The sequence below is a fragment of the Lineus longissimus genome, chromosome 1, assembly GCF_910592395.1.
Source record: "Lineus longissimus chromosome 1, tnLinLong1.2, whole genome shotgun sequence".
In the NCBI taxonomy this organism is placed as follows: Eukaryota; Metazoa; Nemertea; class Pilidiophora; order Heteronemertea; family Lineidae; genus Lineus; species Lineus longissimus.
The window spans coordinates 8368740-8396163 of NC_088308.1; the positions used below are offsets into that span (position 1 = coordinate 8368740).

The 27424-nt window shown below is 40.8% G+C and overlaps 2 protein-coding genes across 7 annotated transcripts in view; one reads left to right on the forward strand and one right to left on the reverse strand.

The window, feature by feature from the left end:
- The window catches only part of LOC135487822 (transmembrane channel-like protein 7), a 34274-nt gene extending 29872 nt beyond the window's left edge, over positions 1-4402 (forward strand). For all 6 annotated transcript variants that reach the window (XM_064771922.1, XM_064771929.1, XM_064771946.1 and 3 more), the window contains one exon: positions 595-4402. In XM_064771922.1, the coding sequence (XP_064627992.1) occupies positions 595-684 (90 nt within the window). In that variant the 3' untranslated portion in view covers positions 685-4402. The remainder of the gene's footprint in view (positions 1-594) is intronic.
- A 1607-nt stretch (positions 4403-6009) lies between these two features.
- Positions 6010-27424, reverse strand: part of LOC135487851 (neuronal acetylcholine receptor subunit beta-3-like) — a 28809-nt gene continuing 7394 nt past the window's right edge. The window contains exons 2-6 of the mRNA XM_064771978.1: positions 16701-16840; positions 12409-12453; positions 10888-10997; positions 10070-10617; positions 6010-9643 (exon numbers count right to left, since the gene is read on the reverse strand). Coding sequence (XP_064628048.1) covers positions 9093-9643; positions 10070-10617; positions 10888-10997; positions 12409-12453; positions 16701-16840 — 1394 coding nt within the window. The 3' untranslated portion in view covers positions 6010-9092. The remainder of the gene's footprint in view (positions 9644-10069; positions 10618-10887; positions 10998-12408; positions 12454-16700; positions 16841-27424) is intronic.

Sequence of the window (27424 nt, forward strand, 5' to 3'; positions counted from 1 at the left end):
TATACTATGAATACCAAGTTTAAACAAATTTGTATTCACAATAACTGCACAATGGCATTTTGTATTAGTGGATTTCTATTTAACTGTACCACAAGTAATTACGAACGGCGTACCCCTTTAACCTGTGTAAATTGCTGTTTTGGTTAGAAACAAAATGTCAGCCCTTATGCTTTGTCTTCCTGTCAGTCTTCTTTATCATTAACTCTCTTGCTAACAGTTCGCTTGTGTTATAACAAATCTGGTGAAGCATTTGATTTCATGAAAACTTCCTACTTTTGCCACTTTTGACCTGTGGAGCATTGCACCTACCCCAAAGCATTGCCATATGTGGTCTACTTTGCTCATATCTTTCTTCACATTAGTCTGTTTTAATTAAAACCAAGACGAGATGAAAGAGAATTAAATTCTACATGAAGTGAGTACACTTGATCGAGGCTTCAGTGTGTCATAGGTGGTCTGGTGAGGGAGGTCGCCGCAGTGCTGTCACCCCACCAAGACCAGCGACTGGATACTTTACTAAAGACTTCACTGCATGATTTAACATGATGTAGAGACTTATTGTTAGTAAAAGTGAATTGTTTCATTTCTTTTCAGGAAGGGAAAGACAAGAAGTTTCTCCTGGATCGTGTCTATGAGGCACAAATGAAGAAGGAATCTCTCTCCCGACAAGCGGTTGCCTCATGATTCAGCACAACCCAAAAAAATTATATATTTAGGCGATTTTTTGCTCAGCTTATTTTGATGCAGTTTTGGACAAAAGGTTACTGAAATACAGCCTGAGGCACTATTTATATGAGCTTGTTGGTCATCATCATCGATCAGCTGCACAGCAGGTGGCCATAGGCTTCCTCTTTCTAACCCACATTGTACCAGAACCTGGGCCAGGTCCTGAACATTCTGAACTATCAGAGGTAGTCCGTCTGTAAACTCCCGGCCCAGCTCCAAGCTGGTTGAAGGGTGCCTGTGCAAAGGCCTGTATTATGTGTAACAGGACTACTTGAAAGAGACACAGCAAAATCGGCTAAATTGCAATCTAGTCTACACAGTATTATAGTGTGTGTATAGTACCCTCTGGATACACTTATGCCTAAACCGCAATAATAAAGATACTTGAAGTTGTGAATCCTAATGGGAGTAATGAAAAAATGGCAATTTCTGACAATAGGCAGTCCCCCTTCCAAAAAAGATCCCGCCTAGCAGTGAGAGAACTTTGTTAAAGGATAATGCTTTCGTCTCCAATTCAGGAGGAGTGTCATGACAATATCCAAAAAGATCAAAATGAGCTTATTTGTCTGTCTTTCAGATCTGTCTGTCTGTGATACAATGTTTGTGTATAACGTCTGTGTCGGGCTTGAAGGGGTTTGCCCTTGGTAATAACTGGTGGTTCGGGAAAATATAAATGCAGTTATACACAATGCTGTATTGCAGCATACTAATACATATACGCATTTGCTGAAACTTGGTACTTATAATATTTTGTTATCTGTCTACATAACAGCAATGCTGAAAGTAATATCTAGTACGTATATTTATGCAATTAGAACTTTGCAAATTCAATAACAATTTCAAATTTTTAACGAAAGGCTTAGGCCAAGACTTTTACTCTTTATTTCCAAGTAAATCTATTTTATACTCTTTTATTGTGATGTCATGTCATGTTGAATTAATCACCAAAAAGCCTATTTTATACCTACTTTATACTCTTTTATTGTGGTGTCATGTCTTGGTGAATTAAGGCCCTATTTTATACTCTAAAATCAGGTTTCATTTTGGCCCTAACCCTGTGTCATAATCTATGGTCTGTAACGAACAACAAGAATTGATAAAGACCATAGATTATGATACAGAGTTAGGGCCAAAATGAAACCTGATTTTAGAGTATAAAATAGGGCCTTAATTCACCAAGAAATGACACCACAATAAAAGAGTATAAAGTAGGTATAAAATAGGCTTTTACTCTTTATTTCCAAGAAAACCTATTTTATACTCTATTATTGTGGTGTCATGTCATGGTCAATTAATCACCAATTTTATACTCTAAAATCAGGTTTCATTTTGGCCCGAACCCTGTATCATAATCTATGGTCTGTAACGAACAACAAGAATTGATAAAGAGTAGTCTTTTTAATTAATTATTAGTAACAATTATACTACATGTAGATTCATGTAACTACAATGTACATGTACAAGTAACATATTCTACAAGTACAGGTATGCTATAAGAATCACTTATTGACCTGTAACCTGGTAGATATCATATATATGTCTCCGTTTACTAATGTTGTTTAGCTTGATTTAATTTTAACATGCAGATTCTATAACACTACATGTAGTATTCCACTTATTACTGAAATAAAATTAATATTCATATTTTGACACCCAAATAATTTTGCTATGACAGGTGACTGCTGGAGAAGCTGGAGAACACTCTTGGTTTTATCCTATCGCTGTGGCATTTGGATGAGGGAGTATTTCGTTTTTTAATCAACTTTGGGAACGTTGTCTATTATACGTGTAAGGCCGCACTTTTTTAATAAATTTGATTACAAAACTTCAGATCCAAAACCTATGTGGGTGGGGCGGGAATAAAAAAATTCTTCCATCTCATGGGAGTATTTCGTTTTTTAATCAACTTTGGGAACGTTGCCTATCATACATGTAAGGCCACACTTTTTTAATAAGTTTGATTACGAAACTTCAGATCCAAAACCTATGTGGGTGGGGCGGGAATTAAAAATAATTCCATCAGACTCAAATCTATGTGGGGCGGTAGAATAAAAACATGCTTATTTTTTATCAACTTTAGCCTCAGATCATACAAGGGGACCCAAAAAATAAAAATTGGTTGAAATTGGTCGTCGGGAAAAATATTTTTTCATTTCTCTCTATTTCATGGTCGGGGCAGGGAAAAAAAGTGTGTCAAAACTGTCGTCGGGACTTCTTTTTTTTTCCACTTTCCGGAAATGACCCCCAGGGGGATTGTGTCATAATCCAACAAATAAAAAAAAGTGGCCTAAATCAGACTGGTTTTAATTACAATATTTATGCCTTATCAAATACGCTGCTGTGTGATATATTTATATCTTATAATTGTAATCATGCAACATGATTTTATAAAATGTTGACCTTTGTTATATAAATGAATATATATCTTATATCAGATTAAACATTAAACTTTGTATATTCTCGTTGGAAAGTAGAGGGACACCAGATTTACCTGACTACTTGATAGTGTTATTTTAACAAATCCATGTCGAAAAAAAGTTTCTAATGTGACGAAAATATCACAGTTTCAAAATATTGAAAAAAGTTTTGAAATATTGAAATGTTCACTTCCAAATGAGAAATGTTCACATCCCCTTTGTGTCTTTTGGTGGTCCTTTAAATTTAGAAAGCTACACACTAATTGTATATTTCTTATTCTGCGAGACTCGATTATTAATTGAAGGGGCTAGCAACTTTTTTGCAACCCAAGATATCGTAACCAAGAAAATTTTTCGCCGGGTTTTATCTGCGATTGCTTACCTTTTAATACAAAACATTTACCATGCATATATTTTGCACAACTCTGTAATGCATAATCTGTAATGCTGAATGTGTACATGTAGGTGTGATAGTGCTGATGCTAGATAGTTTTTATTGGAGCATGGAGGTATTATTAATAATACCTCCATGATTGGAGTCAGTTGCTCAAAACAAAACTTCCCCGTTGATGGAGGGTCGGTTCAAAACCTGGCACTGGCACTGGCACTGGCACTGCCCCAAGGTAATTTCTGGTCTGCAGACTAGATTTTGCTTATGCCTGATCGCAGTAGGCCTAGTTCTGAACCAAATATTGGCCCAAATATTTACCGATTGTCCTTTTCCATTTGAAACAACCTGATATCCAGAGCTAGAGATCCATGCACACTCCTTTGTAAAATGTCAGGCTATATACACATGGCGTAAGGGATTGTCTGCAGTCGGCAGCCACTTTTGCACAGGGGGGCTTGAGAAAGGAATTTGGTGAAGTTTTAATAATCAATGCCTTTTACGGACACAATAAGCTGCAATCCTCATCAGTTTTCACCAATTGCATTTTATGGGACGTAAAACTTTTATTTTGTTGTATTTCTTGCAAAAACGCTGCCAGTGCCAGTGCCAGTGCCAGTGCCAGAGTGCCAGTGCCAGGTTATGAACGGACCCGTTGTTGGAGGGTAATTTGATACTCTCAAAAGTTCTATTGTAAGTTTTAGCCATTTTTTGTTGAAGCCGGTAAAAAGTTTCATGATTCTATCTTTTTTCAAAGTAAAATAAGAATCACTGTGGTACATAACAATGAAATGTGATATCTACATGTATTGTATGGGTGAATGTAAAAATGAATATACAAATAAATATAACGTTATTTTACACTAAATTCCTGTAAGTGTATTTGTTCATTTCTGGCCCACCGGTATATATACTACGTCTCAATACTTTAGTGTGATGTTCATTTTCCGCTGTCTGTCATGGAATACAGTTTGCAAAAACACCGGAATGTTTCCTAACTACTATGAGCTTGAAACTTACGCATGAATGGTTTGATGCTTAACACGTATTTGGCATATTTTGGGACCTGCAACCCACTTGCAAATTGCTGAAACTTTATATTTAGTTAGTTAAATTCTCAAATTTGGTTAAAAATTAAGCTAACTGGGAATCTGGGATTTTAGAGTTCGATACAAGGCAGAGCGTACGTAGACCACGTCGTCGAGCATTCGTACGGTGACAAAAAAAGCCCTTTGCAGTTTCGTTACAGCAAGATATGCTCATTGGCTAATCGTTCAGCCCTACGAATTCCCGCTATTTGTGGCAGTCCATTAGGAGACCAAATAGCATTCCGCGAAGATGACGTCACTGCAGCTGCTGCCCTCTATTTCCCCATCGCTGAATTACAGGCAATGTCGGACAAAATGCGGTTTCGTAATGGATTCAGGCTTTCTAACTTGGGCAGTTAGATTCAATCTGGCACATGTCCGAGTGTTGGAAATACTACATAATTGTTCTGAATATTTCTCTCTCTGACTCTATGGTATCATTCATGCTAAAAACAATGCAGGGTCAAAGATAATTTACTTTGGAATAAGCTCAAATGCGTAGAAATAAGCGTCGATGTCCGCCTGTCACGTGACTGAAACGTCATCAATATCTTATGCAAATGATCTTGTGAGCTATTAATAGTAACTTCGCGGCATGATATTAGGATGACGCGATGGGCTGCCCATCGGGGAGTCTAATTCAAGATGGGTGCTAGAGGTGGCCAACTTGGATATTGCTTGTGTGAACGACCTGAGTCTGCTTTAAGCCGTTCCTCTGATGGTTTATGAGGCAGTTATTTGTCACTTTAGGAAGATTATTTTCAAAAATCGCCGTCTTCGCATTCCCGGTGTGGCTGCGTGGGCGGTCATTTGGATCATGCTTGTGTGCACAATAACTTGAAAATGATTTGCTTCATTGAACTTACACTTCATAGGATGCTCGGTTGTCTCTACAAAGGTTTCTTTTGAAAATCTGCCGTCCCGCTCATTCAAGATGGCTGCTGGGTGGCCATCTTGATTACTGATTGTGTGCACAATGACCTGTGCATGGTTTAAGCTGTTCCTCGGAAAGTTGGTGAGGCTTTTGTTTGTCACTTGAGGAAGATTTCTTTCAAAAAATCACCTTCGTCGCACTCCCGGTGTGGATATTGCTTATGTGTCAATAATTTGTGAATGATTTGCTTGATTCAACTAAAAACTTCATGGGATGCTTGGTTGTACAATTGTAGGTGTCAACCAAGGAACTGCATTGGACTGATATGTTCCCCATCTAACACCATGGCAAAAAATGCTCGCCACACTCAAAAGTTAGGCTATTCCTTGACAGGATACTAAAAATTTGTACAGCGATGGTCTCACGCTATTTAGCCGGCACCCGTACAAGAGGCCTATATTATGCGCGTATCCCCCATGTAAAAGAGAACCGGTGTGACAGCGGATATAGTCCCCCTGGAGTCATAGTCCGGTAGCATTGTATTTGACCAATTAAGCAGCATGATCTATTGTACCGCTAACCCTAACCAAAACATTTAGCAATGCGGGCTATTGTTACACGGACTATCAGCCTTAGGACTACTATCCCTTGCACACCGGCTAAATTTCGGTTTAAAGTGGCTATATTACATGTATAGTTGGTGTGATATCATGATGATACATGTTTTTCACATATCTTATTTATTTCATGATCTTTTTTTGTAATATTTCATATCTTTTTGGATATAGATTTTCCTACATTATCTTTTTACATGTGTATGTTCTTATTTTGGAAAAATTTGCAAAACATTTACAATCATGTTACACGTGTAAGGCCGAAGTTACATAGACCTCATTCGTTCATTTCCCAGGACTCATTTTCCCCTTTTGCTTTCGTTCCCCTGTAAAAAGCACGGCCTTGTGGCGTGCATTCACCGAGGAATGAAAGAAAAACCTGGAAAGTGACTCGTGGTAAATGAACGAATGAAGTCTATGTAACTTCGGCCTTAGGGCCTCATTTTGCCATGCAAATAATCCACAAAAGTACACTTCTTAGGCTAAGTTTATCAAACAATTTTGCACAACAAATGAACCGACGATCGAAAGAATTAAACTTTTTTTTCTCAAAAATACATGTCATAGGGGAAATTTCAGGATCAGTATTTCAAATGCATAGAAGTGACTCTTCGATCGTGTGTCGACTATCCTTTTGTGAACATCCAGGGAAAGTATGGTGATTTTATCGGCTCCGATTCAGTTGATCGTCCTCTATATCGCGTCTATGAAATGTGATCAATATGTGTCTGAATGTCAAATGTAGAAGCAATGGTTAAAATTGTATAGTATTGATATAAGACTTCAGTCAGCTTATTACATTGATCAAATCATATTTTATCAATGCATCTGTAGAGAGGTTTCGCCATCCCTTTCCGAGAAGCCATTCACCGAGAATGGCTCTCGTTCCCTTTCTCGTAGTCCCGACCGAGATCATCCAGCAGTGCCTGACGGGTTTCTTCCACAGTTTTCAGTGTTTCGACCGACTGTTTGGTGGCGTACATAATACGGCCTGTCTCATCACGCTGTCTCGACTGATGACGTCATGCACAAAAAGTTGTCATTTCTCGAAACGGGATAGCGAAACCTCACTTATCATGAAATTTAGGCACCAAAAGCTGCATCAGTGGACGACAAATTTAATGGTGTTATGAAGTACGTTAACATTTTCATCGTTCACGGCTCGATCACGGTAAGCTTCGGGAGGAAACAACGGATTTGAATTTAAGATGTGTGTGGAAATTACCTTCTGAGATGGGATCCCGATGGCCTTTTTGATTGGCTGCCGCTTCGTGACTGGACAGTCGAAGGTTAGAGTCGGTTGTATGGAAACTCTTTCTGATGCGGCCAATCGGTTAGCCGCCAGCTAGTTGAGATAAAGGGTACAAGCTTCTTCTTGCCACATGCCTATGCCTAGTATGGAGTGTGGAAGTAGAGAGTCTCCCAGAAGTAGAATTTGGCTGATATTTTCACCAGTTGAAGAGGCGTATGTATGGTGGCAGGGTCCTAATATATGAAGCATATCACCAAAGAGCGAGTGATGAAGTCGGGGAGCAGCTGTGGAATATTACGGGATATCAAACCTAGACTGCTTACCCTCTTATGCATATCATCATGATGCTACACTTAAAAGTTGAAATAACCGTCGACACGCAAGTCTAATGATGTCAAATTGAGATAATAATATATGCCTGGAAACAATAGTGTAACTGAGGTCAGCATTGGAAATTGCCACATGGAGAAAATATTTAGCTACATACATGTCCGCCCATCCCGAGGACTGTCATTACAATTGAACTGTGAATTGAATCAATCGCAGTACTCCTGAATAAGACGCACATTTAACGGTTAATTGATTGAAATGCACATACTGTAACTGTGACAGTAAAAAAATGTATTATGTACATGATTTTTTTCTAATTGTGTGTGGTTTCGATTTTGCTTTGCTTTTCTTGCCCGCCACGGTGGGTAACATGCCGAATTTTGCGCCGCCGGGATGCAATGTCTCCCGAGGCTTTCCGTTGAAGCAGAAGTTATTCATAAGTAGCAGAAAGGTGCCGAAGCTATGAAGATCCGACAACTGTGACCCTGCCGGGAGACATGTCGAAATGTCGACCGGCTGCAACGGGCAACATGGCAAATAGCACACGGTCTCGTGACGGGGTGGAGAAGGGCGTGCGTCTGGTGTAACAACCTCCCCTGGATCCGCCTGAAATTGATATGGATATTGACAAAGAACCTTGAGATGTTCAACGACGTCGACCAGCCAACGAAAAACCCTCAATACTTAATCAATGAATCGAATCTATATGAATCGCGTTAAACTCTTACATTCGTCTACTTATTGATTGAAGCATAAAGGAATAAACATAAGGTCTTACTAAAATTACATATATATACGTGAATTTCACATTAGTCTTTTGAACACGTCACGTTTTGTCACGTTTGTCGTGTTTTGTCTGGTAGAATTGTTTACATGTTGTAATTGGTCAAATCCAGGCTACAGCCTTGACCAGCGTTTCTTGTAATGAAACGCAATGGTTCTTCTCAGACAACCTCATGTCAATTCCAGTTTCGGTTTATTCGGTTTTGCAACTCCAGAAAGTTGAGACAAAGACAACTAAAGCACGATTACTATTGGCCAACTGCTTGGCAATCTTCTACAAAAAAGTAAAAATTACGTAATTCTGAGTGAGACCTTCATGTTATTCATTTATGATGATTTCAGAACCTGCGAAAAAAGGCCATGTTGATTGACAGAAAACGAGATCAGTTTCTTCTCAGTTACTACACTTATATATTGCGCACAAAGTGTGTAACTGAAGTGCACATGGATACTTTTTGACTTGCCAAGTATCGGCTAAATCAACTACTAAGTTAATATGATAAGTTGCCTGTATTCATCACAGGATGGATTATGCCAAGGCTACATCTTTTGCTCGCGCTGAGTCTAATGTACATTGTAGCTATTACTATATAGTTCTTACTTTTCTGAGTTTTCAGATATCAGTGATTTTCCTTTAATGGACGGGGAACACTTGGAACGATAATCAAACACACAACAGTTATCAAGGTGGTGGTGAAGAAGTATACCATCATGAGGAATTTGTCAATAATCCGCGCGGCAGTGACCCATTTCTTTCTCACTGCCTCCTGCCCCGCGGCCAGCTCATACTTCTGGTTCCTCTCTCGTTGTTCATGGAGAATCTCCTGCAGAAGCTGCACCACCGGATCAGAGTCCTTCTTGATCGATGGCGTCTCGTAGTTTGATAGAATAACTGTGCTACCAAGTTCGTTGTGATTAAATAGATCATTGCCTAGATTATTGACTTGATTATGCGTAGGCTTCGGTTCGATTTGTTGCCGGTGCGCCCGCGGCACCCGGTAAGGCTTTGCCTCCGCCGTCTTCCCCGTGATCCTCGCAAGATAATTAAAGACCAGAAGCTGCAACAATCCGGACATGTCATGATCGCCATCTTTGTGGAACAGGTTCAAGATGGCTACTGTTAGTATTGTCGATATCGCTGATATTCCCATCAGCAGCGTCAGATAGATGACTGGAAAGAAAACATGTTAAAAATCATCATCATTGTGGAAGTTGTTGTAACCCTTTTGGGTCTTCAATTTATAAACTTTTATTTCGTAGCATTTCCCTACATGAAATTATTAACCTCATTATTCTGTACAGCTTGCTTTTCTATTACTCGGAAAGAGAAATAAAAAACCAGCATCCAAGATACAAGACTCGGCAAAGCCGAACTGGCGACAAGGGCATATCAGGCAGGTTTTTTGACGATTTCTTTTGAAAATTTGACCGATTCTTCGTTCAACTAAGTGAATAGAATATGATTTACGACACAGTGTTGCGTGACTTTGTGACAGGAGCGATCTTTGTACGTAGTTCGTAGTTCGTCGTTCGTAGGGCTTTTGAAACCTAACTGCAGTTTCATAGTAACGAAATGATGTAACTTCTATTTACCTACCTAAAATTGGAGTGGTGTCAGATGTCTTCGGCATTGTCTCGGCAATCACCAACTGGAATACGGAAAAAGCAAGGAGAATGGTAATGCCCAGGGACACTTTCTCCCCTGACTCACTCGGGACACAGAACACCATCAGGACCAACATGGATATCGCCACGCAAGGAAAGATAATGTTCAAGATGTAAAAAGCACTTTTCCTCTTCAAGTTCACGTTGACGATAAACCGCGACCAGTACGACTCCGGGTTGTCCGGGTCGATGATTGAGGTTTCCGCTTCGACGTGATTTTGTGTGATGCCCCATTCGCCATTCACGGCGTAGTTGTCCAGGTCGATGTCTGGTCTAGAGCTGACAAACTTCATCATGTAACCGTCCATTGACCAGCTTCCGAAACTTAAAGAACACTCCTGGTCATCAAATGGAAAGTAAGTCATGTCTAGAGAACATCCTACTCTGTATATGGCGCCCGTGTACCATTTGACGACGCCTGTTGATATGGCGAAAAACTTTATCCTGTTTCCTTGAGAAAAGTCGAAATTGGCATCCAGACTGTAAAAAAAAGACAGAATGGCATAACATTTATTTGACAATTGATCACTGTCTTGTGATCAAAGATGAAAGTATGTATAATCGATAGTCTTTTTTATGAGCCTTTTTAGTGGTAACCAGAAAGTGAAGAAGAATGATGGCCGTTACGAATACTGACAATTAAAAAAAATCCTATTGCATGTAGTTTTTAATTGCAAACATCCTTTTCAAAGGAACCGATTCAAAAAAAAAAAATCAACTTTAAAATAAGTTTTAAACCCTCAAACTAACCTATTGAACAAACCGATGTCTGGTATCCAAACTTTATCGGACTGTATTCCTATTTTACGAAGTCCCTCGTACTTGGACGGATCCCATTTTAGGCCCTCATCGACCCAAGTCTGCAAGGAATAAATTGACTAACGTTTAGATCGATCAGTAATTATAATACAATCGAGAAGAAAGATGTAACATTACGATTATTGAACACGCAGTGGAGATCAGAAGCAATACGGGTTAGGCCTAAAGCCCGCAGCACACTAGCCGCCAACTTCGGCGTTCACAGGTGTTTTTTGCCGCAAGAGTCCTGAACGCCTGAAAAATCCCTAGTCTGCTACGAACGGCGTCGGCGAACGCGACTTGACGCCACTTGCCGCAACTAAACTCCAAATATTTAACATGTTTGATTTTTGACGCGTGTTGCCGCGTTTGAACGCAAGAAGAAGCCAGGTGTGCTACGGATGGCCGCCTGACTTGGCGTCGGCGGCGAGGCTATGGCCAATCAGCTTGCGTCTTGATGTCACATGATTTCGCACTGCATGGCTCAGGATGGGTTAAAGTGGCGGAAAAGACGCTACTGGACGCCAATTCTGGGCAGGTGTGCTCTGATCGGGATCCACTGGCCGCGAACTTTGGCGTCGAGAGGCGTCAGCCGAACGCTTCTTGTCGCCTAAGTTGGCGGCTAGTGTGCTGCAGGCTTTAGAGTAGACGTATAGGTTTCCACTAAATGCGATTTTGCGTGAATAGTACAGAGCTGTCGTAATCACAGAACGAAAATCCTTCGTTTGGAAGTTTTGATGTGCAGAGAGGCTTACAATACAGTGGTTGGGCATCATTTGAGATCCCCACCCACACAACGACTTCAACTTAGGGGGTGAGCATGAATGACAACTTCGATTAATATGATACTGAACTGACGAACTTTGATTGATTACGAGTACCTGCACAATAGGGAGGCTGAGATCAGGCACTTATCACGGATCCTTAACGTATACGGATAGAAATGTACAAACAATTCGTCCTCTTTTTACGGAGTTTTATCCGTATACGTATAAGGATCCCTGATATAAGTCGCTGTTCTCAACCTCCGTATTCCACATATACCGGATCGTACCTATGGAAGGAAATAATGAAGTCGTATCAAGTCGTGATTATGGCCTATGACTTGGTTGACGGCTTCGTTTTATCCGTCTCATACAAAATAAGTCAAATTTGGAATCTATTATTAAAGGTGTTGAAAAGATGCAGGAAAAATATCAACATGGAAACGTTCGTTGATCAATTTGAATCAAGTACATGTATATCGCTAGATGACTGTAATTCTCAACATCGAAGGTGAAGTACAGTCGGAGTGGGGGTCGGAACGGTGCACACTGTTTTTTTGTGGAATAATCAACAAACCTAGAGGGCACGATACGTGTAAATGGAGGTTTACCGTACGTTTCTATTTACTTTGACATAGTTGAATGTGTGTCTTTTTTATGAATCGAGTGATTCTCAGCACTCAACACACCGCTATAGAATCGTACTCACGACTTCCATGTATCCAGAAAAAACTAGTTCCTGTTCTTTGTCATTCTGAAATACATAACGGTTGCATCGGTTAATTAACGTATTAACTGGTAACGTATTGACTGGTAACGTTCCACAGATCGAGAGCTATGGGATTGAAGTAACAAAGAACTGGAATCCCATGATGTGAAGTGCTCGCTGCAGTCTGGCGGACAGGCACCGTAAAGCACCCCGAAAACGATTTATGCAATTTAGGTGTCACGGGTCGCAATAGCGTAAGGCTCCGTAAGATGTTGTCCGGGACTGCAGCAAATGATAGAGACACTCGAATGGCTAATCAAGAGGTCGGGAATCAGATACGCCGAGACGAGAGGAAGTCGTTGAATGCAAGTTAATAACACCACAAACAAGAAGCGAATTGTTAGGTCATGCTAGTCACTGATGTCCACACAAAAATATTCAGTTTCGCAGATTTTATAACAGATGATATCACAATACTGGTGTGAGCTTACTTATCGTGGTCTGGAAGTTCAAGCTCGAGATGTTATCTACCTTGTACCATCAGCTTACACAGGTGTTTACGATGTTTTAGAGAAAGCGTGGAGTATGTTAGCTCCAACAATTGCACTACGGACTATGTGACTATGGCAAGATGACCAGGTTTTGACCTTGGCTTTTGGCTAAAATTAGAAATGGTTTGGAGATAGAAGTTGTTTGGCTATAACGCTTACAGGTTTTACAAGCTTGTCCGATAGTGGTTGATTGTGTACATGAAGTACCTGAGGCTGATGTAGTAGATAACAGTTTAATTTGTTATTTATACAAAGGAATTATATTACATAAGTGGAGTCATAGCGTAGAGGATGGGATTGTTTTACAATTTGGGATGACCCCAAGGGAAGGACAGACACCCAAGAAAAATTGGCCAATGGTGATTAATTTAATTGACTGCAGATGTCTTGTCATATGTGAGCGGTCCGGCAATTCACTTGGCCAATGAAATAAGATACTCTCACCCAGTCTTGGTGAGTTGATGGGGAGTTCTATATTTTCGCCAATATTGCCACCACAGGGGGCTACTTCAGGTAGAATTGTCGTTTGTGAATGGTTCACCAACTGTTTCGAGCAAGGAAAATGTAAACAAGAGGTTTTGTTTTTAACTCTTTCAAGCCCTTTACACCAAGAAAAAATGAATTCATGTTACTAGGCACTAGCTTTTTTAGCTATTTGAGTCTACATTTAAAGGTGGAGTTCCGATTACTGTATATGTTTTTGACTTGTAAACCCGTACTTTGAAGATGTTTGGCTGTTTTGAGAATGTCCATGGGCCTATAAAACTACAGGCCTAGGTATATACCTGATTAATCAGGAGCAATGACAGCAATGGGTCTCATAAGTAAGCTGTGCATCGATCAGGTGATCATGATGATTATGCAATGTACCAGTTTGTTTTCATCTGAAAATTCCCTCCAAAATCTTTCCCTCCAGTGACGTCACAGACAGGTACAGGTAGCTAAAACTGTCTGGGCCTGACATTGGTGTGAACGCACAGTTGTTGAGGCCAGCAAGAGTGACTTGCCAGGTGACCCTGCATCTGTTTTTGATCTTGGTGAGCAATAGACGGTAGTCTGTCCTCGGCTTTAAAGTGGTAATTGCTGGGTTTGATATTTATCACAAGTCGCTGCTATCATTGATTTTTGTCACAGGTTGCTGCGATGACCGCCGCAAACAGGAAATTGAGAGTTCTATTATTTTTACCGCCGTCGTGACGCTGTTTTCAGTTGTTCCAACTCTGTTCTGGTGAGCGGGCCTCTTCAGAAATTGCGGGCGTCCGCGACCATTCTAGATGTCGAAACACTTATCAAGCCTATCGATCACTTTGTCAACCTAAACGAGGTTTTGTTGATACTGTCAGTACACCAAATTCTATGTGGTTTTTACCTCATGAACAAATGCAACCAAGCAACCCACAACCGTTCTATCATGGTCTCATGACGACTGTCATTGAATGACATGTATTCCTTTTTTAGTTTGTGCTCGTGGGAACATCATCGTGTCACAGTCCCATTGGGATATTCTCATAATGAAAGTTAATCATGTTGACGACTCCAATCTGAATTGCAGTATTCATAAAACTGTACTTGACTACATGCACATGCATTAACGAATCCAGTGGAAAGGTCATACAGTATTTGCATTTAAAACGATGACTGACACTTTTGAAACTAATTAGTTTAGGCCGTGAGACAAATATACATAGCCTTCGTCACAGCATTTCCGGGGGCAAAGTAATATATCATGATGAATGTGGGAGGTAACATCACATAATTAAAGAGTTCCAGCAAAAATAGTTGCATCTTAACTGGAAATACTGACTTAACTTACGAGAATACCAAAACCTAATAGCAATCGTTTTAGTTTACCGCCTCCCGCCTAGGAGGCCAAACTTGCTTTAACCAGTCGTGCCACCTTGGTGAGAGGAGAAGAGTGAATCACTTTTAACAGTTCAGAGAGGACTTTCTGACCCACTAATGTTTATATGTCTGTTTTAGGAGCAACAATTTTTAGGGAACTGTTGTTTTTTATCATGTTAGCATGCCCTCGCCTATCAAGATAAGAGCATTTTTACTCTGCCCCCAAAAGGTTGTCACGAATTCAAAAACTGAAGCTCTTCTCGATTCGGCTCTCGGCCAAGTTTGATTGCTTTACAATGCATGAACACGGCTATTGATTGGTGTTGGTTGTGTATGTGCAGAGTAGTCCCCAATGTATCCGCTGGTGTTTCCAGTAGTTTGATCAGACGAATAGCTTTGCCAGAATACTAACGAATCAAATTCTATACAACTATATTGGGATTACAACTTCAACACACGGTAAACTTTGCAGAGACGTGATAGATCAGAAGTGCCCTCAAAAAGTTAAATGGGGTTTAATTATTCATACAAAACGGCATTGATATTGGAATGACTGCTGGGGACATGTTCCTTCCCCGTGGGATGTGGAGAATTGGTTAAATAAACATGTATTACAAATCGAAAGTACCATACACAATTTTAACACACGATCGAAGTTGGTTTCTGCAAATTTTGATTGCCGAGAATTGATCAGAAGTGCTCTCAAAATTTTAATTGCATCACTTCATAAATCCCACGTATAGCCATATCCAAACGAGTAAATTGCATTTCCGTGAACCCTTTCGTGAGGATATTGCGACATGAACCTCAATTTAAAAAAAAGCTTCATTTGTCGATATTACAGTATCGCAGTCAGCGGACGAGTACCGCTGAACCATATCAAAATGGCGATCAAAGCCTTCAAAGAGCGTATTATATTTGTCGCTATTTCGATGGAAATTATCATACCTACCTCAACCACCTTAACGCATGAAAACAACATATGTTTTGAGGTTTAATGCTCCAATATGTGCTTTAAATGACCGTTTTGTTTACTTGCAGTAGATCGGTAACCACAGTCACACGGTGTCTCTGTTCAGCGTCTATTCTGCATCAAACAATGCACAGCGCTACGACGAGCCGACGATCTTCAATTATTTAGCAATCTGGCTATGCAGTGAGCAATGTGTAATTAATTACTAGATAATTAAGTAACATACACCTGCGTCTGTGTTACGTTAAACGTACTATGAAGATCATCCGTGAGAGCAACAGCGAAATTAGGCAAACATCGTCGGACATTCTCAGAGATTTAACCCTTTCTATCATTGTCTATGTAGGTGAATGATACCATTGGGAGCGATCAATAGGGTTTGAGAACATGCATGATGTTCTTCTGAAGAGGGATTATCACTGACATTTTGGTAATACATTTACTTTGAACCAAAAGATACACCTTTTATGAGCATATGAGTATAAAAGTATCCATATCTTCCAGGTACTACAGGAACTGTGTATCCTTTTGAAAAGGGGCGGATACGGCCTCTGATTTTGCATTATTAATGACACTGTCGAGCTATGAAAACAGCCTTCCAATATTTTGATTTTTTATAATTTTTAAAAAAGAATGGTATTAGTTGGTGAAAACAGCCATTTGATAATGACTTGTACCGCTAGACCGAGACGATTTAGAAATTTATAACCAATGTGCGACACAGATATAATTGAGTCCATTGGTGGAATTGCGGGCGCGAGGTGCATTTTCGTGGGGTTTTTTTGTCGGGGAAGTCATTAAAGTATCCACAAATCACTCAACGGGCGCGCGCACTATTAACTGATTTTTTAAAAAATTGCATGCATACATATTGCATTAATGGAGTCAGGCGCTCAAATAAATTCATAGACTCTGATTGTACCTACCAGTTTCACTAAGGTGTTCAGGTAAAACGTGACATTGAGTTGAATCGGAAGTGACGCATTGACCACCGGCCTGGCTGTCTTCTCATATGTCGCAGGGCTGGTGAGGTGTCGAATTAGTTTGGCTTCGTTGTTTAAGTGTTCTGAAATTAGAAACCATACAATGTACATGTACATGTACGTGTATATAGTGCAAATCGTCACATTTTTGCACCATTTAATTTTAGCGTTGAAGCTGAAATATTAAAAACATACGATTTTTTGGCGGATTATGAAATACTTTTCGGTTTTTCCAATAAAGCAAGTATACATGTTCGTTTTCGCGAGTGGAGATGATTCGCGAAAAAAAAACATTCATGAAAACTTGGCGCCCGAAATGAGGTCGAGTGATCAAACGAATTGAGTACACCGATGTATGATAAAAGAATTAGGACTGGTGGCTGCAGTTGATAGAAATTTCGAACGCTTCTCCGCTTAACAGTGCAATACCGTGGGCGTTTTTCTGAGTAATAACTGAGAGTGTCAAACATATACCAAGTGGGACAACAGTTAGGCAGCCCATGGGAATAACTAATATTTCGCCATGTGAATGAATTATACCTGATTGCACCATTATATAGGAGAACGCTAAATAAGTCTGACAGAGGCTGCTCAGAATTCGGATAATGAACTCTGCTCTTAGAAACCTCGGCAGACAGCTTGTGGAAACTTGTCTCGCCGTGCCAGGAATAATAATAATACGAAGATTGTTTCGCTTTCTTGATATGAAGTAGACATCCATGAGTGTGTACTACACAACATCTCCGTCAGTGCTTTATATTGTGTACTCAAGAAACTCTTGTGTGTACATACATTTTCAGATACAGATTATGCAAGGTGTCCAATGTGATGCCGTCCTAGTTGAAATATTATGTGCAGTTGTACACAAATTGAACTTAAGATTTAAATAAGTGGCGACAATTTGGAAAACAATACGCAGTGAACGAATCTTAAATTCCGCCACAGCTTTGCGAGGGTACACAACATCGAGCAACAACTACATCGGCACCACAGCGACAGTAAATAACAGCTTCTTAAAGCCCAATTGCTAAAAAGTGGCATTTTGTTAAAGGCTATCACTTCATATCTGGGACCTGTTTCATAATTTTTTTAACATACTTCCTTCAAGGTACCATAAAGGAAGGATATAACGTCTATTTAAAGCTGCGTATTAAAAGCGTTTCATAAATCGTTTTTACTCTGCCATTACACTAAATTTAATAGGCCTGCCATTAATAAATGATTGTATGGTGTACCTCACTGGTGAAAAAAAACAAACTCGAACGCAGAGTGATTTATTGTGTTGAGATTCGTAATACATGATCGGGCCGTGGCAAAATGTGTCAATTTCAGTGACTTTGGTTCCTATACACTATATGAATGCCCTTTCGACATACGAAACTTCCTTTCCATGCATTAACTCTGTGCCAGAAACATGGCCAAGAGACAGAGATCTCGCCGGCAATTGAACTGATACTGAATTTGATGTTTTAGTGGAGTTCTACTCAGAACTCAATTACAAGCTGGCGAATTTGATTGCCGTTCACATCCATGTCTCGAGGAGGAAAATCGTCATCCTCTGCGTCATCATCAGAGTCCTCGGCATCATCGTCATCGTCATCTGAATCCTCCACTAAGGGCAATCTATCCCGGACAGCAATGTTGTGCATGTGGAGCAGGACTGAATAATAATGCTTGCCTTTTGTGGTGTAAATTGAATCTCCTTGCGGAGGCATCTGAACCGTTGCTTTAGGAGACCGTTGCAACGTTCTATGATGCATCTGGCTCTTATTTGCATCATATTTGCATCCTGGAATGTCCATTCCTGTCTGGTTTGGGCATTGGCAAGAGGTGTCAGAAGCCACCTCTTGCAAGGATACCCCGAGTCTCCCAACATCCAACCATTCGGTGGATTGTTTTCAAATGCCGGGCCAAGGGCTGAACTGTGGAGTACGATAGCGTCATGAGACCCTCCTGGAAAACGTGCCACACAGTTATTTATGATCATATCACAATCACAAACTAGCATGGCATTAATGCTGTGGTATCCTTTCCGATTGACATACACGTTTTCGTTGATGTGATTCCTGCGTATACGACAATGGGTCCCATCGATCGATCCAATTACTCTTGGAAAACCCGTGTTATCAAAAAATTTGGTTTTGACCTTCTGGAGGTCCCTCTCGAAGTGAACGCGTTGGTCAATGCGTGCTGCAAACGCGGATGACACAGCGCCAATACACCTCGATGTTGTCGCAATGCCCACATGGTGAATATCACCGATACTAGATTGTTCATGCCCGGTTGCGAAATATCGTAATGCTATACACACTTGCAATGATACTGGGAGGGCGTCATTTCTCTGAGTAGGATGCTCCAACTCCTCCGATAGCTGACCACAAAAATCGAAACATATGTTCTTCGGGAAACGATATATCTTGATGAATAAATCATCTCTCATGGAATCTAGCGGATTGAATCGATCCCTGAATACCCGTTCTCGTCGAAGATTGCGCCTATTCCGTTCCTGAATCAAGCGCAACATGATTCCACGTTTACCCTGGACGAAGTCCTCGCGACTGAAGGAACTCTAGACTACCTTCAGGTTTAAAGGAACCGAATAAAATAAAGACAGGATAAAACCACTACCTGAAACACTCTTAATGGTAACATTAACCTAGATATTTTAAAGGCACGTTTATGAAACGCGTTCTTCCTTTAAGGAGTGACTTTATCCTAGCATTAGGGCTAAAGGCACTTTATTAGGCTTTATGAAACAGGTCCCAGATCAAGTAATTCCTTAATATTCTTTGTCTTATCTGTTCTTGGTAATGGGCATTCCGAAGGGAATAACACAGAGCAAGGTCAGCCTCATTTGGAAATACGTAAACAATATTCTATATGTTTCTGAGTAGACGCAAGGGGGCACTTTGTTACTTGCAAACCTCAGAAAGCGCTTTAGAATGACCAGAAGTACTGGTGGGCGTCATACGTTATACACTCAGGACCAATTAAATGTAGACTAACAATTAACGCCTTTCCGAGTTTTTAGATGAGGGACTCCTCTTGCTGGTACAAAGTAAAAATCTTTTCCAAAATCTGAGGACTGATGTCTTAAAGGACGAATGGCAATATCAAAGGCATTCTTATTAAGCTGTCGGCTCCCCTGGATAGCCACCTTCCACTCTATGGTAGCATGGTTCCCATCATCAAACTGCACATAAAAAGGAAAAATAAAAATTTTGACTGACTTATCATCCCTGTTCCGATTTCAAATTCGAGCAGCGGTCATCTTTGTTTGGACTCATGCATCGGCCAAGCACTGCCTCGGGCCGTAAACCAGCAACGTGACGTCACGGTGCGGATGCTCGAATAGCCCATATAATGTACTCCATTGTACATGTACGACGACGGAGTCTCAGACGCACTCGTTCGGGCGGGCGGCAGGGAATGTTTCCCACGCCAGTTGGTGTGCACGCCAGGAATAACGAACAACTCATGCATTATATAATTGTAGCACTATCCAGGCGAATCTTCTTGTGTGATACAGAGTCGATGATACAGGTGCGCCACTATTTTATTTTTACTCACAACTGCATTAATTGAAGATGACAGTGATCTTTACTTTTTTGTAATGTTGATTTAAGGAATTGACACCGAACTGGAGGTATCGATATTGGTATTGGCCAACATTTTAGCTCCACCCGACTGGTTAGGCAATCAATACCGACAGCGAGGTATCAATATCTATTCTAAAACATCTTAAATTGCGGTTTTAAATGCTTTTTGACTGCTTCCATATTTTGCACCAACCCAAGCGGTTTTGGTTACCTAAACCATAACCACTGAATTCAAAACGAGGCTTCGTTGGCGCATAGTACATTTGCACTGTAAAGTGCGAATCATTTTTAACCCAGGTGTTTTATAATAAACGACCATGGCTGCAATTATTAACGTCTTTAATGCGGTTTATTTCTCCTCAGTACATTATTATTCTCTCACCGATCAGCACGGCATTCATCAAAGATAATTCTCTCAATTGCATGACATTTTAATATGCCACCATCTTGGTTTACCAGAGTTCTCCGTATCCTCCTTCTCCGGTTTGGTTTGTTATTCTTGGAAAATGTCGTTACACGTTTAAAGACAACCAGTGCTGCATTTGTGTGCTCATGCGTTCAACCTTAGTTTTAATTTCGTTTTTAACATCCCAAATATTAACGCCGTACGGTATAAATGTGTGTATATATAGATAGTGTTAAATTTGACCTTCCGAAAGACGAAAATAACATGCATATTTGGACGAAAGTTACTGTCAGAAAATGCACTTTTTAGCGGGATTCGAGATTTGGCCAAAATTGCGAAACCGGATATGGCCGTCTTTAGAGTGGTAGAACGTCGGCCGGACAGGTCTCCCCATCCCCCGTCTTTTTCTAGCATCCTTTGGAGACGGATTTATCATCACTCTACAGTCCCATATTCCTCGTTCTAAGTTCGCTATGGTCCAAACAAGCCTGCTCCATGTGGTCCTTTGGTTTCTGCAGAGGCCAGGCCACTCAATAAGGATTTCTAACTATACTGTACATGCATGTTAGAACCTTAACTACATGTAGCCGTACCCGTACCGTACCCTTTAATTTTCACTGTGCTTCGCGCTGGTATTAAGTGCAAAGTGGTGACACAAAGCGGCAACTTATTTGTTTACAGGTTATTTACATCATTGTATATTATGATATTGAAACGACCAGTATTTCCGAATACGTCAAATTATCTTCCCTATACCTCGATAATATGATGTCATCAAACAATTAAGAGAAGGATGAGCAACAAAGTACATTCAGAGTAAACGATTACCAATTGGTCATCAGCGGATAAGCGAATGGACGCATTTGTACATTGCTGCCGTTCACTGCTTTTAAAACATCGGTTTCACCTTTCATCTATAATATTGATGCATTGTTTAACTGGTTCACCCCATATCTATACTATAATGCGCGTTGTGGCCGCTATTTAGGAGGTAATTTTTGTTTCAAAATTGGGCCTTGGAAATGCGTCGAATTCTTGCAACCTTTGGCTTCGTAGGTCTGGATCATACGTAAGAGTGTCACTGAGGGTGTCATACGTCGAATATCTTCGTGGTTTTAGAATAAATAACAACTTTTCAGAGAGCATGTCGACTGGAGAGCTCCGCTCATTCTCAAAAGCATACACAAACTTCACGCATATTCTCCCTGCCACATCAGTATTAGCTTCCAGCACGTATGTAGTGCTATACAACCTGGTCCATGGTGCAGGGTATTAGCAGGGAGATTAATGATTAGCCTGTTCTATTTTAGTTCTATTCGAGAAACACTGATCTGAGTGATAAGGCAAATTCTGCAGAGTGGCCTACCGGAACATGCAGTCAGGGTATCAATAAACAGTTATGCCAGGATGGACAAATTATGTACAGTGGCCAGCGCTTGCTCTTTGTTTTATTCTTTACTGACTGATGTTGTCAGTTTGAATTGCGTTCTGCATCTCTCCATGCGCCTGGCTTTGGTCCGACAGTGGCATTGGGTACGGGAGTGGGTAGGTGATATGCCTAATATGTGAGGGCCTTATTTGGAACAGGACCTGCTGTCACTGGTCTCAATGCATTGTGCAAAATAGCGTACTCCAATCAATCTATTGGGAGTTGCATGTAGATAGCAGCAATAAGTCCCTAAATGCACTTAATTTCGTGTTTAACCTTTAATAAAACTTCAGTAACGTTAAAAAATTTAATGCAGCTCAATCATCGTGCCCACTTAACTAATGTATATTACATTTCAACTTTGCCCGCTCCATGGGTATATGCTAGTATACATAATTATGAACACCCAGAAGTATTAAGGTAGCAGGAAGGGTTGGGCGTTTGTGGTTTCTGAGTCTGAGGGGGTTGGTGTCTGTTGACTGTGCTTTAAGAGAGACTAGGCATGGCGCCAGTCTCTCTTAAAGCACAGTCAACAGGCATTTGGTCTCAGTATTTGGGTTTTGATTGCCATGACTGTACCCCTGTAAAAGTCAGAGGAGGAGAAGTTTGGAATGATGAAAGCATTGAAGAAGAAGAAATGTTATTATTGAGGAAAGCAAAATTTATTATGAGACTAGAAGGCAGTGTCCTGACTTGATTATTTTGAAAATGGCGGTCTGAACACATTAAAAGGTGGAACATGGCATTTTATCGACTTTGAAGCGTTCCGCAGTTAAAGGGAGACTATAGGCAGCAGCTAGGTAGGCAAGATAAAGTCATACAAATTTGCCAATAGGGGTCAGTCATATCTCTAGGCATGGCGCCAGTCTCTCTTAAAGCACAGTCAACAGGCATTTGGTCTTAGTATTTGGGTAAGTACAGAATCAAGGCAGCTCAGAGAGCAATGATTGAACGATGGTGTGGACAAGTCCAAGGATACTGCATCAGTCACGACCAACTTCTCATCAGAAAGCTTCACCACCAGCATATTCAATGTTCAGTTCCAACCTGTACCAGTCCAATGCACGCCTGTCATGGTCAGCAGTGGTCAGCTTAGCGCGATATGGAACATTCTTCTGAAACTCAAGCGAGGGAAGTCTGCTCATTAGCCTATCTCGCGCACTGCTCCTTCTTGTCAAACATCGTAGTGAAATCGTGGTACAGTGGGGCGTCCTCGAGGATTGCAGCTGGTCGGACAGACGTGAGGTGGAATGTGGGCGGCTGCACTTCTTCGTTGATGTGCGATGGCAGATAGCACAGTTGTTGCGTTGCATGACAGCTGAAAGTGAATGTGATATCATAGAAGTGAGGCGTTTGCAATGAGACTATAGGTGAAGTAGAAGCAAGGAGTGAAATGGGCCATCTTCCAGTGACTAATATACAGAGTAAGGGCACTGGGTGTTGTTAGATTCAGCATTGAATGTATTCCTCGTACAAGCGTGAATAGTATGGACATACAGTGAGAGGTGAGAGACCCTTATTGACTACTTCTTGTAACTTTATCTTGGATATTATATTAGTATTGAACTTCTAGCCATGGAATAATGAAGAAATTGAGGTTGTAGGCATGGAATATGAAAAATTATTCAACGGTGAAAGACATTATTCCATGAGGCTTTGCCGTGATCGCAAAGGACGCGACGCGATTGGTTCACATGCTAATGAGGTATGATAATGATAATTACCTCTATAATGCTACTTGGATAGCGACTGTGTCGTTGATTGCAACAGTGGTCAGGTCTATGTCAATTTGTGCCTGTAATGTCAATGAAGTATGATGAGGTGATGACGATAGTGCAATTATTAAATATTGGCAAGAGATCATACTACAACATAGGTCTTGTTTTTGACAGATGACTGTGCGACATTCCTATTGGGTCTTGTTAGAGTCAGCGCTGCATGTATTCCTTGTACAAACTTGAATAGTTGTGACAGACTTTGAGGGGTGAGAGACCCCTATCGGCTACTTCGGCTAACTTTATCTTGCCTACCTAGCTGCTAGCAATAGTGCCCCTTTATCAAGACTGAAACCCACTGTGCGGGGCTAAGAAATTACCTTTATAATCCTAGTTGGATAACCACTGTGTAGATGATTTGAAGAGTGCTCTGTGGATGTGTGCCTGTAATGTCAATGAAAGTATGATGAGGTGATGACGATAGTGGAATGACGAAATATTGGAAAGAGATCTATTCCTAGAAGAACATATGTCCTGTTTTGACTAGGTGGCGCATTTTAGAATCAGCAGTGAGCACTGTGTGTAACATGGTGGATGGTGGAGGCAGCGGAGATAATAACTGTGTCGAAAGTATTGTTATAGGGCCTTCCCTAGGCCCATGGGGTTAAATTTACAATCCACGATTGAAAAGACGTAGTTTGATCGCATTCAACTATAATTCCATTGAACAGTTGTGTTCCTTTAGTAAACACAAGTGAAATAGACCAAAACAAGTGATTTTGGGGCTTTGGTTTAGACGCTTGCCCCACATGCGCCATGCGGGATTATACGGTTCATCATCATCATGTGAACTTGTTGACATCTACATGATCTAGTGCTGTTATTGGTCATGGTACATGGTAGGCCTAATCATCATGGCTATATGTTTCAGGAAAAGCTCGGAGTAAAATGAACTGCCGATGAATAATGATGTTGTTCATGTTTACCATGTTTACTAGTACATAGCCATAGGGTATGCACTGGCCAGTGCACTTTCTGCACGTCGTCATGGTCATGTGTGATACCTTGCATATTTTGTTTTTTGAATGCGCATGCTTTTTGGGCAAAATCACTTGTACCAACACTAATGAATAATGTCTTCTTATCCCTATAACTCCATACACAGTGAGGGCATTGTCCCATTCCCATCAAATGGTAACTTATTGTACCGTATTCGGGTGGAAGTTGGGGAGCAGATACCTACCGTTGCACGCCTGTCATAAATCAGCAGTGATGAGCTTAGCGCGATATGGAACATTCTTCAGAAACTCAAGCGAGGGAAGTCTGCTCATTAGCATATCTCGCGCACTGCTCCTTCTTGTCAAACATCGTAGTGAAATCGTAATGGAAAACGTCTGGCTTTGCGCCAGACGTTGAGACTAATAAGTGAAGAACTAATAGGTAAAGAACTTCTACTTGCGCGAGACTGCTCTGATAAAATTATCATTGCAGAGACTACGGTGACGTACACACATATTTTTTACAATCAAAAATGCCCTCAAAAGACGACATGGAATGATTATTTTATTGATATTTCCTACTATATACCTTCCATTTATCACTTTATACAAATAGATCGGCGTTAGGTCGCATGCTTTTCTTTCCTGGTGACACTATAAAGCAAAATAGTTGCAACCCCGTAAATGCGCTATAAGTCCAATAATAAGTGACGGTGACCCGTTATAAATGTTTCGCCAGCTTCGCTTTTTTGCCGCTACGCGGCGCGTTGGGCCCTTGCGTCAAGCATTTGAGGTGTTACGTCGATTTACCTAGTTCTCTCCAAAGTTCCATCTAAGAACAGACACTGCTTGATTGTGCAACCACTGCTTGATGCACCGAGATCAACTGGGTCGCTGTTTATCAACAGAATATCTGAACAGGTAGGCAGTCAGCTAACGATCTGCAGGTGTTGGCCATACGAATACTGCCTCGAACACACTGCTGAACTAAGCGATGTTGTGCAGATTTCACGAATCGTTATCTACTCCTAGTTGATTAACGTCTGTTCCTGTTCCTGTTATTGTTAGTAAGATTTCAGTGACTTTTTGTTGTCGGGCTTAATATTGGGTTCAAACCATGACTGTGCTAAAATGTAGTACACTACAATAGCTATACCAGGCACAATTTTTAAGATGTCAGTTGAACATGTTTTCACATATATTTACCGAAATGCTGCAAAAAAGTTCGGACGGAATTCACTTCTTGAAACTGGCCAGCTTTCTTCGCGCACCTCACGGTGATAACAGAGCAACTGAAGGATCAGTCAAGAAACCTTAGAGAGAACCATGGAGCGCTCCTCAGCGAACGTAAATCTTTTGCACCTGTTAGAGAGCAATATTATGTGTACTGAATTAAATCTTGAGCAGTTTGGCACCTCATTGCCCGGCGGGCAGAAAATGCATGCTGCATACCGTCTGCAGACTGGGGGTTTTCTCATGAGTCAATAGAATCTAAGGTTTGGAATTAGGGGACCATATCAGTAGTTGCTTTGCGCCAACTTTTTTTCAAAGTTTGTTTTCTTATATTTGAATTACCTGTGAATCATCTTGCAGGAAGATTTTTTTTGGGTGTGCATGACAGATGACGTACTTAATACAGAACATGTATATTGTATCGGCCTGTTGTGCCTCGTGCGCCTGGTTGATTGGCCGGCAAGGTTGGGTTCGTTTCAAAGGCAGCATTTCATGATAAAAAGTGCTGAATGACATGGGTAAATATAATTAAAGATAACAGAATGAAGAAACCCAGGGAACAGAAAACCATTGTATATCAAACACCCACCTTGACAGTTCTCCTCTGTCTCTTGATGTTAAGTGAAAATACCGGCCTCTTTGACATTCTAAACAGGTGTTGTTAGGCCAAATAAAAAATGTTTTCAGGCAAATGTTTATTACTACAGTCCTGGTCACAAGATACATCCTAGCTGATTAGCATCATGTAGGCCCTACGTGCTAAATCCGTGCGAGTCACACATACATGTACTGATGTAGCGTGCCAGTGGATGCACTTGGTTCACAGTTAAAGGAATTTAGGCCTACACCCCAACTCGTGGTGTATCGCAAAGCCTGTTTGCACAACGGCCTAGATAATCTTTGTTCTACCGTTTGGCATATACCTGAAATGGCCTCTTATTTTTTAGTGTGAAAATCACATGGCAACTGTTGAGATGGTCCCCTAATTCCAGATCTTAATTTCAATACAGAAGTTGGCTGAAAGCAACTGCTGATATGGTCCCCTAATTCCAGACCTTAGATTCTATTGACTCATGAGAAAACCCCCAGTCTGCAGACGGTATGCAGCATGCATTTTCTGCCCGCCGCCTCATTGCCACTCATGCTGATTCGTATATTCATTCTTGCCGTAATTAAATGGTAACTTTCAAGGATAGATCAGAGGAGATGATTGAAGCTGGGCTTGAGTTTTTTCTTGGCAGACATCTTGAGTCAACAAGGACTCTGGCGGTGCAGACGCTTTTGATC